Source organism: Asparagus officinalis, chromosome 7 (assembly GCF_001876935.1).
Source record: "Asparagus officinalis chromosome 7, Aspof.V1, whole genome shotgun sequence".
Lineage (NCBI taxonomy): Eukaryota > Viridiplantae > Streptophyta > Magnoliopsida > Asparagales > Asparagaceae > Asparagus > Asparagus officinalis.
The window spans coordinates 61484368-61496277 of record NC_033800.1 but is presented as its reverse complement, the minus strand read 5'-3'; the positions used below and the strand labels follow the sequence as shown (position 1 = coordinate 61496277).

Here is an 11910-nt window from a genome sequence, read left to right as displayed (position 1 = left end):
CTCGTTACCCTAATATTTCCTTTCCAATGAAGTGCCTCAAACTGCGTTGAGCTAGGCACAAATGCAGAAACAGATCTCTCTTGAACTTTCCACCAAACTCAGAACGAAGTATTTTCTCCTTTCTGCCTATACACTTCTTCCACCTGTTATTGACTACTAGGACTTCACTCCAACGGGACTTGGTTACAACCCATAAATATTTAGAGCAGTCTCCAACACAGGAAACTAAATACCTATTACCTCCCAATGATGCCTCATTGGAAGACCCCAAATGCCTACGTGAATATCATCTAGAAGGCCCTTCGCTCGGTGAATAGAAGTGCCAAACTTCACCTCGATCTTCTTGCTCATACTAATATATTCACAGGACTTTAAATTGCAGGTCAAGGTACCTCTCACCAATCCATGCACGGAATCAACACTCGAATACCCCAGCCTCAAACGCTACAGCCTAGCCAAATCAATAGAAGTCGTTAATTCTCCACCTGTCACCGTGCTCCCTGTTTGCGTCGAAAATTGGTTTATTTGTCGAATCCATTACACGTTTATCGATTATAATAAATTCAAAAGAGTTAGTCTTTTTATAAGATTACTCACTTACACAAATAAAACAAAAATTACAACTCTCTTCAAACACACGCAGAGGACGTTTATCACCCGCTGCTTGCGTGAGATCTTTCCATGTGCCGGTGATGCGTTAGTCCATGGACCACCATGGATTAGATCTGGTTAGAATGAAAATTTAATGCTCTTGCTTCACAAAAGAAACAATCCCAGAAGTGATAATCTCGACCAAACGAGATTACGACTCTTTTCGAGATCAAAACCAAGTTTGATCCGGAGGAAACGAGAATGGGCCTCATATCTCTCGAGCTCTCCTTCTTTATGCCGAAGAACTTCACCAAGATCTGGTAGCCTCTCTAAAATTTGTGATTCACTCTATAATTTGACAGCACCTCGCCTAAAATTTCAGATCCCCTGCGTATAGGGCCCTAGGCTTATATTTATAGGCTTCAGATGCAGTGTATTCGGATAAGAATTGATGATTTAATCTTATCCTCAATTAATAACCGCTTAACCATATTTAAGGATAGCTTCAAAATAGTTAGGAGGCTCTGAAACGAACAAATCCCGAGAAAACCAGTCGAAAAATGTGTTTTGGGCACTTCCGGATGCAAGCGCCAAGCCACCTGGCCTTGGCCGAGTCGTTTTGATGCGACTCGGCCGCCAAGGGCTTTTACGGTTCGGTCCTGTTCCGCCGTTACGCGTATTTCATCGTTTCGCTGACTTATACGCTTCACCGATTCGCTTCATGCATTTCGTTAGCTTAGAGGTGGTTGATGACCGCGCGAGCTACTTGGAGGTAGCCAGTGAACACTCAAATATCCTAGCCTCGAACTCAGAACCTTTTGAAACACCAAAACTTGTACTTTTCACTATGCTACTAAAGATTTCTAAAAAATATCAGTAGTTAATAAATATATAGTTTAAAAACTCATTTTTGGAGAACGTTTTGACCAAAAAATCCAACACAATATACAATGAAACTGATTATATTCATGATTGTCGCCAGAACCCTAACGGAAAAATTGAAGATTTTTGGGCACTAAACATTAAAGAGAATAATTTCACATCATATGAATTCAGGAAGTTGTTGGTGATCCTAAACTAAATCAGGTACGATATTTCAAAATTATTTTATGTGAATAAATTCCTTACTGTGCAGATTTCAATTCGAAAGGATTTCTATTTTTTAAATCTTTTTGGGTTATTTTCATATGATGATGAAAGAGTAATGTTTATGCCATGTGAGTTGGCTTGATTTAGGGAAATTCTATTGTCAAGTCATGAAATCATAGAGTATGATTGAGTGATATTTTTAAAAAGTACACCGAGGACCCATATTTTTTAGTCCTATATTGGGATTACGTAATTGTAGTATGATTGTTGTATCATAAATATTATAACCTAATTGTTCATCTTTTGGATCAAGTTATTTTCCATGACAAACATGTTTTCTTCTTCAAAAATAATCTCATACACTAAATCAGTGGATTGCTTGTTCCCTTCAACTACTTGATGCTGAAATTACTATAAACAATCACTAGACATATAAGTTTTTCTTAAATGTAAACTCATCTAGCTCACTACAGCTTGCTTATAAGTCTCGCTGAGATTCCAAACCACTACCAGCAATAAAGCAAATCCTGAACCAATGCTCCAGGTTATAAAAAAAATCAATAAGATATAATATTCAGCGGATAGGGTTTAAGAGCATATTCCTTATGCATAATCTAAAGTCACAATTTAGAAGCTTGTATACATAAGTTTGGTCCAAAACTTAAGCTCATGGCTATGTTTGCTTCAAGTTTTAATTAATTAATAAGAGAAGAAAGCATCCATACTAGCTAGCAATTTACTCAACATAATAACACTAACAACAATCCACACTACCAGCAATAAAGCAAATCCTGTCCCTCACACTGTCTCCAAAGAATTATTCTTTAAAGTTAAACAAGCTAGTGTTAAAAAGAAAAAGCTATTATGCTTTAATAGAGCTCAGAGTCTTGATTCAACATTTTTATATTTAGATAGATATATACTAAAGTTATTGGGTCTACAACCGGTGAAAAGTCTTTTCATAGCCACAATGTAATCCTTTCATATATATAAAATAAAGGGAAAAATGTTTCAAGGCCCCAAAACAAAAAAGCGGATGTGGGCAGGCCCCCTGTATTTTTTTTGGTGTGACAAACCCCCCAAAACCAAACTTAATACTTAATCAGCCCTTTTTTCATTTCCAAGACAACTTTAAGAGAAAAGTTGAGGCGTTCAGACCAAAGTACCCTTTTGTACCCGTTCCCCCCTTCCGCCTTCTCTCTCTCTCTCTCTTCTCTCTCTGTATCTTCTTCACCGCAAACCTCCATTAGCTTTCGAACCCATTTTCAAAACCCTAGTTTCACTCAAGCGGCTAGGAAATCTAATTGGAAAATGCCCCAAAGAAATTTAAGTAAAATGGCGAAGAACCGTAAGCGTAGCAAGTCTGAAGTGGCCAACAAACAAACGGAACAGGGCGTTCGTCACCGGCGTCGATCGGCACGATTGGCGCAGCAGGAAATGCCAAAGTTATCCGCCTCCGCCTCTGCCTTGATATCGCCCGCCGGCAATTCTGCTCCGACATCCTCTGAGGATGAGGAGAGTAACGAGGCGACGGAAACCCTATTGAGCATGAAAAGTCTGGATATTCGCGAAAGCAAGAGGAGACGCTCGCTGGAGGATGTGTCCATCTCAAAGAAGAAGTAAGTTCCCAAGCAATTGAGGGTTTTTGAATTTAATTAGTTTAAATGAGTGATTTTGATTTTAATTGAGGTTTATGGGATCTTTTTTTGAATAAAATGGTGGTGAGAGACTGGTTATTGTAGTGTAGAACCAGTTTCGTAATTTTGGAGTAAGATCTGAACAATACGAAGTGTTATCAGTTTGGAACAAATGCATGTAAATAATTCTCATTTGTTGATAGCTAGTTGCAATGCATGTCAATAAATCTTGGTTGTTGTTAACGTTTATGCATAAGTGTCAAGTATTAGCTATTCATGTTAATAAAACGAAATTTTGACTCAGATAATGCCTTTACGGTTAATTGTTACCTACTTTGGAGTTGAATGACTTGTTAAGAGTAAATAGTTGTTTATGCAGGAAAGCTACAGCCGAAGGTGATATACGGCCTAGTGCCTGTCTTGGATCATATTGTACTTTCATGCAAAGACTTCAACCAAAACTGAAGCAGTGGCATTGGGATGCCTACAAGGGCAGTAACTTTGAGCACTATGTATTCTTCGGACCTCCAGCACGTGATCGACGGGCACTAGAGCATGTGCTCAGCCATTATGTTGGCGAAACTGATGAATTCTCTTTTTCTGATCCCATAAGCGGGACTATATTTTCAGTCCAATTTGATGAAGAGTGGGTGCAAACTCACACGGGCTTCCCTATTGATGGGGAATTGATCTACGGGAATAGACACCCGCACAACCGGCTTTGGAGGGAATATTTTGAAGAGAAGAAAGAAATGCTAAAGGCAAAGTCAAAGGAGAAGGCCAAGGACACACAAGAAGCTGGTAGCATGAGGAGATATGTTGAGGAGTTACTGGAAACACTGGTTGAGTCTTCTGAAAATAAGGACATTGAGGATTTTGTGCTGCTTCAGATCTTGTACCAGTGTGCAATGATTTGGTGCCCCAACAGCTCACAAGGCATTCCAAGACAGTTGTTTCAATATGTAGATAGTATTGAGAGAGTGAAGAACATTGCGTGGGGTAAAATTATTTTTGATGAGACGAAGAGAGGCATTCAAATTGCCGTTGAAGGGTTGAGGAAGCCAGGGGTTACATACGTACCTGGATGCATGCCGCTCATCCCTGTAAGTTGCATGACCAACTGGTCTGACATTTGTTTTAGTTAACATTAGTCTTGGTAACAGGCATTAGAAAACATGTACAATATTAAATGTTTACAGAATATGGTTAAAATTAACATGTTAACATGAACTTTAACATATAAAAATTAAAGTTAACATCAATAGGTGAAAGTTAACATGTTATCATGAACTTTAACATATAATTATTAAAGTTAACATTAATAGGTGAAAGTTAACATGTACCCATTAATGTTAACATGTTTTGGTGAAAGGTAGCTATTTAGAGTGTAGTTGAAGAATGAGTTCTGAAAGTTAACTATTTTGATATTCGTTCCTTCGATTCTGACAGCTATGGTACTATGAGATGACTGGCATTAAAAAACCAGCCCTAAACTTGAGATGGAAGCCTCCGATGACCAATTGGGTAAGGATTGGAGGGACTGCTGGATCGTTGAGGATGGAGACAATTGTCTCTAAGGCCAAGAAAGCAAGCATTAAAATCATGGAGAGACCAATTACGACCAGCATTGAATGGGGTGAAAAATACCCTCAAGGTGAAAAATACCCTCAACGGGAGCCTAGCAGGAAGAAGATTGAAATCGCTCGCTTTGGGAAAAAAAGAAGCCCAATTGTCTCATATAGGAGTAAGGTTATGGAGCAAACTAGGGTGAGAAAGAAGAATGAGGAAGAAAAGGTAAAGGATGGGAAGCAAGATAAGGTGAAGGGCAGGACAAGGAGCTCATCCGTAGGTTACGTAAGCATCAATGACTCTTTACACATTCTTGCATATTACCAATTGAGTTAAATTTTCTATCTTTATCATTAGTTAATTTTCCATGTACTCATTGTTTCATGTTAACATGTTTTGGGTAAGAAAATTACATTGTGGATTATCATAACTATTTTTTTAATATTGTGGATACATATGGGTAATGGGTATATGGTTTACTTTTCAGATTTTGGCCCAGCATATTAGAGATGCTTTTGAGAGTGAAGATGAAATAGAGAAGTTGACAACCGAAGATCAAATTCAGTTTTGGCGGAATACGGCCAAAATTAATTGGAAACTGCTCCACACTGTCAAGCGTAGTAAGCGCCTTCAATGGGAGGAATGCTCTAAGGAGATACATAGGCTGAACAAGAAATTGGAGGGTTATGAAGGGACCGCTGACTTGATTGACCCCGAAGACCTGAAGAAGAATGTGAAGGGGATTATGTCACAGAAAGAGGGGCATACAGGGTCTGCACAAAAGAAAATAAGGAGGAGTATTGATTCTGAGGACAGGGGTGATGATGGAATTTGCTTCGATTATGACGAGGTAACCAATATTGGCAAGGAAGCAGAGAAGGAGTTAGAGAAAGGTGAATGGCAAGAGATGGAGGATGATAATTTGGAGAAAGCTGTAGAGAGTGAGGAGGATAAGAAAGAGGAAGCGACTGTGGATGAGAAGAAAGAGGAAGAGCGAGAGCAGGAGAAGAATGAGGAAGAGGAAGAGGAAGAGGAGAAAGTGGAAGAGGAAAAACATCAGAAGAAAGATGAAGAAATAGTGGTGGAGAACAGAGAGGGAGAATGTGCTGAGGAGAAGAAAGATGAAGAAAGGATGGAAGAGGAAGAGGAAAAAGGAAAGAAGAAAGATGAAGAAAAAGTGGAGGAGAACAGAGAGGGAGAATGTGCTGAGGAGAAACTGGATGAAGAAAGGATGGAGGATGGAAAACAGGTGCAAGTTTATCAGAAGAGAATGAAGAGATTAGCGTCAAAGGGGACTAGGGGACCAAGTACCAGAAAGCGGACGCGCTCACAACTAGTCCGCACCCCTTTCACTCAAGAAAAGAAGAAGGAAGTTCATCAAGAGATAATTAACATATCACACCACAAGGAGGAAGAGAGGGAAAAAATCAGGTTCTATTGTAAGCCTGATGAATGCACTTGGGATTTTTTGGGGAAGAGGAAAATCAAGAAGAAGGAAAATCAAGAAGAAGGAGGAGCCAGTAAATAAAGTAATTGCATTCATGGACCATATGAAGTCTGGTTTCGATCCGAATAATATTTGGAGAAAGTTCCGATATGAAGCCGTCCCTTGTGAGCAACAGACTGGAATGTTAGTATTTCATGCATTTAAACATGTCTTAGTATGTTAACTAAATTTAAACATTTTCATTTTATTCAGCATGTTATATCTAACTATCTGCTCCATCTTATATCATGCAGCTTTGATTGTGGTCTTTTCGTTCCTTTATATATAAAGGCTATAATTCATGGGGTAGATACCACTCAAGTAACTAATCACTCTGACGAGTCTGAAGTCATCCGTGCCAGGCTTGCAGCTGAACTCCTAATAGAAGGATGGGAACAGAAAAATCAAGGGGAGACAGTGGAAAAGGATGGGTGATTGATATCCTAAAAAGTGTTGTGTACGAACAGATTGAATTGGGAACAAAACTAACTGGCATTTTAATTTAGTTAACATTATTGCAGCTTTGTATCATTCTCTTTGACAGTTATTCTACTGTTTGTGTAACTGGTTGATAGTGTGGATGAGAAGATCCACATATCTGGTTGTGAAACTGGTTGCTATTGTAATCATTGCTAATAACAGGTTGAAGTGCATCACAGTTCATGTTGACTTATACTGATAGAACATGTTACTGATATATTGAGAAAAAAATATATATGTTAGCTTTTACATATTCCTCCTAAGGGTTAACAGATAACCTAGTACGCTGAAAGTAAACAAAACTGCCAAAAAATTGGTAAAAAACCCACTTTCAGTAAAAGTTAACGTATAATTCTGATAGTTAACCACTTTCAGTAAAAGTTAACATATAACTCGAGAACATAACCACTTTCAGAAAACGTTAACATATAACTCAGATAAATAATCACTTTCAGTAAACGCTAACGTAAAAGTCTAATAATTAACCACTTTTAGTAGAAGTAAACGTATAACTCTGATACATCACCCCTTTCAGAAGGGAAATTAACATAAATGTCACTAAAATTGACTACTTTAGTGAAAGGTGACACATAATATTTAACCACTTACAGCAAAAGCATAACAAACTGAAGTTTCTTCAGTTGATTTTCATCTTACAGATCACAATGTTGAAGAAAATTAGTACCATACAAAAACAACATAGGAAGAATGAGCAAAGTTTCCATTTTTCGACTTCACGGTTCGATTGCTTCAGTGCTTTCTTCAGTTGCTTTGTTTTGGTCGCTATCTCATCTTCAACGGGGACTTCTGGGCAGAATGAAATAATCTTACTGGGCATTGCATTCTCTTTGTGAGCCCAAGCAAAAAAATTGCATTGCATATTTGGGAAATTTGCACATCCCCAGAAGTATCTTCCTTTATTCTTCCCACTTTTGCACTGCCTCATGGGTGTTGGAATTTGACAGAAACAACATACCTCTTCTTGTGACTGAGATATCTCTGATGTTCTCATCTCACTCTATCAAACTCCAAGTGCAGGGAAGATAGAACATACATTTAAATTTAGCTTTGCTTTGGGCACATTATATATTGCATAAGGAACAATAAACTAGCCGTTGTAATATAGCTGTTAGCACAGTATGACTTTCAGTTAGCCGTTAGAACAGTGAATGAGATGTTGGACATTTGGCCAATTTAAAATCAAAATCTTTTAATAAAATCTAAGATGAACAAGCACAAATCCGTTAACATCTTTCAGCCTTGCTTTTAGATATTGCTAGCATGAAGAAAATGATTAGTCGATCATTATCACAGATTACAAAAGTCCACCACTATATACTTAACCACTTAAAAACAACCTTTGCTGTCTCATACAAAAGTATTGTTGTAAGAAACAGAAACACACTAGTCACCAGATGGGCTCGTTACAGGTTGCTCGATTGTGACCATCAACTTTGCACCGAGAACATTTGACTGGACGTTTGTAAATGGTTCTGTTGTTTATGCGTCTTGTTTTATTTCTTCCCCTCCTCTTAGTGGTAATTGGTGGCAAAATCTGTATTTCATCCCTGGACACACTCCGCTTCTCATAATCTGGGATGGGATATAATATTTCGTCGTAGCTCTTCTTAAACGCTTCTACGGACATGAACCAATCACAATATTGATATACGTCTCTTTTCATATAAATAATGACTGCACAAGCATGCACACAAGGAATACGGGTTACGTCCCAAGATCGGCAAGTGCACGTCCTCTTCTCCAAATCAACGTGAGTAGTTCTATGTGACTGCACTTCGAATATATCATCTCTAGATTGTTTAACCTCTAAAGTACGTCCTCTTTCCATATTTTCTCTAACAATCTTCTCAGCTTTAGGGCACAGATAGCTTGTCCACTTATCAGCCATTATCCGTCTATTGTTCAGGCGACTCATAATTTGTTTTCGGATATGCTCTACCATTGGCAGGATACGTAACATTCGAGCTTCACGTATCCAGCTGTTAAAGGATTCTGCAACATTAGAGGTTACATGACCATATCTGCAAAGCACAAAATAATTAATAGTATGATGGGCATCCAATATGTAATAAAATTAACACGTAACAACAAAACTTAACCTTTACTGCTCAAAGTTAACATAAAAACATCAGTGTTAACATATATTGCTGAAAGTTAACATATATCAGACAAAGTTAACCTATAGAAAGAAAAATTCACATATATGTAGAATAGTTAACATCAACTGCAAAACGTCATAATCTAAGATGAATGCATTACCTGATACCAGGGAAGAATGCATTCGCCCAATTCTCTGGCGAATAACAGAGTACAATCTCATATGCGACTGGAGCCATCTCATAAATTTCCTTCATGTAGTCGTTCCATTCCGCTATAGTGTATTTATAGCAAGCAGATTGGAGCAAACTCCCCAAAACTTGTGTGTCCTTTGCTTTCAATCCCAAATCCTTTAGCTTTGTTCTAAAATTTTCAACTAGGTGCAGAACACATCGTGAGTGGATTGCTTCAGGGAAATATTCTCTCACGGCTTCTCGAATCCCCTTGTCGGCATCAGAAATAATTACCAATTGGTGGGGAGGATTGTACGGGTCTAACCTTTCATACAGTATGGACCACAAGCCTTGAAGGAACCATCTCCAATTATCAACATTTTCCTGATCACATATACAATACGCAACCGGAAATATCCCTTGGTCTCCGTCGTATGCTATGGCGCTCAGGAGCATGCCTTTGTATCTGTCTTTCAAAAAGGTCCCATCCAAAAATAATAGGGGTCTACACCCATTTAAGAAACCAACGATGCAAGCGGCATAACATATAAACAGTCTTTTGAACCTTCCTTCATTCTGGTCAATGCATATGTAGCTTCCTGGATTCGTTTCCTTCACCTTTTGCTCATACCTGTACAACAATGTAGCTTCTGCTCAAGCATATATAATACATTGGAACATTAGGATAATATATTAACATAAAAGCTCACAAGTTTTCATAAAACATAACATTCCACAATGACAGTTGGAACATATCAATGAAAACTAACATGAAACATCTAAGGATAAGATATTGCATGATAAATCAACAACTAACAATTGTACTATAAGCGGCTATGATAAAAATTTGTACACTTAATAAAATAACTGTAAAATTTACCATCTTAATTGATCATAAGCCTCATAACTATCACCATACATATCCTCCTGCGCTCTTTCTTTGCCCCACCATATCTTACTGTATTCAAGTCTCAATCCATATCGAGTGAGGAACTCCTTTTGCACATCAATTGGTCGGATTTGAGGTCGCGCCTTTAATACCGGTCGCAATTGGGCTGCTATGAATTTACGAGATGCCCGTGATTGCCCTGAATTGTTAGCATGTTGTCCACAACTGTGTTCATTCACAAACCTTTTGATTTCAATTCTTTTACCATACTTAACAGGAGATGCAAAGAGCATCCAAGGGCATCCATATGTCTCCTTATATCGACAACATACTCGGATACGTTTGGGTTCGTTCTTTACAAATTCATAGTCAAATTTTTTCGCCATGGAATAGTACTGCAAAGCTAGTCTCAATTCGTTTACAGTCTCAAATTGTTGCCCCTTTTCAGTTAATGTTGTGTGCCACCATTGAGGAATGCTGGAAGTGTTGTTGAGAATATCATCAGCTCTCATTACAACCTCACCAGACGGGAAATCATTTTGGATTCTCTCTGAATTGGATGCATTTCCTGGAGGAGGACGACTATATTCTACATTCAAAGAGGCATCACTACTGCATAAATTAATCAACCAGTGAGATATCATGCACAATATGTTATATTATCTTCTGATAATTTAAGTTAACAGCAGTAGGACCAAAGGTAACATAGTACAACAAAAGTTAACTAACTGGGTGTAAAATTAACCATGTTCCCACGACAATTAACATGTTCATGTAAAGGTTAACATATCTCTTGGAAAATTAACCTATAAGATGAAGAGTTAACATCTAACCATCAGAGATGACAACTATTTTTTCCCAAGTTACCATCGAAACCTGAAATCACAATTGGCTTATCATCACACATAGACCTGTTCCTGACAGAGTTCATTGTTTACTTACAAATCAATAATAACTTACATTGAGGGATTTGATGCCCATAAGGGATGGTTGAAAGTTGAAGAAAAAAATAACAATGTTTACATCACACAAAACCCAATGTTATAAAGAGTTCATTAATTACTTACATTCCCCTAATAACTTTCTGATTTTTCCCTGAAGTGGAACACTCTACATTAACAGCAGCTTGCATGTGAATCTCCGTACAACCAATATTTCGATTGTGCTCCAACATGCACTTCAAATCATCATCGTTGTCAACTGAAAAACTGAGGTTGGGGTGCCTCTCAGATTTAAATATAAAGGATAAAGCTTCTTTAGGTACTTTCAATCTTTCAGACACATCAAATTGGAGTTCATCAAAGCTTGTTGTCGAACTTAGCTTCACGAATATGGCATTCTCGCCTAAAGAAACCATGCAAATCAAGTCATTGACGGCCATTAGGGGTGGTTGAAAGTTATGAGGACAGTTATGAAGGCAATTATGACGAGTTGAGGAGTAATTGAGGGGATTTCAGGTGCAAAAGGGCTGTAAACAGTTGAAAAAAACCCTAATTTCATTAATGAGAGAGTGAGAGATAAAACTAACCAATTTATAACAAAGGATGATGAAGCAGACAATAATGGCGGGAGCCCGCGCTTTTTCCCCCCGCTTTCCCCCGTCACTTCGTCATAAATGCGTTGGGAGAGATCACCGAACAAGAGAACCCATTCAGCCGGTTTTCTTTGAGAGAGATGAGGGCATTTTCGGGAGGAAGCAACAAAATACACCCACTTGATGTATACGTATGGGCTTTTGGGTCTGGGCCACAATTTTCACAATTTTTTGGGGCTGAAGGCTAAGGCAGTTAATTGGGGGGGCTGGGCCACATCCGCTTTTTTGTTTTGGGGCCTTGAAACATTTTTCCCTACTTTTTTACTTTCTCTTTCTTTTTGTTT

General features: G+C 38.2%; 1 protein-coding gene and 1 long non-coding RNA gene across 2 annotated transcripts; one reads left to right on the top strand and one right to left on the bottom strand.

Moving 5' to 3' along the window:
- Positions 6428-7035, top strand: LOC109851097. The gene is made up of 2 exons (XR_002249696.1): positions 6428-6516; positions 6627-7035. It is a non-coding gene; the product is annotated as an uncharacterized LOC109851097 (long non-coding RNA).
- On the bottom strand, positions 8261-11413 carry LOC109847231. Its single transcript, XM_020416470.1, has 4 exons — positions 11100-11413; positions 10024-10644; positions 9133-9774; positions 8261-8894 (listed from the first exon to the last, which is right to left on the bottom strand). The coding sequence occupies exons 1-4, from the start codon at positions 11411-11413 to the stop codon at positions 8261-8263; spliced, it is 2211 nt and encodes a 736-aa protein (XP_020272059.1).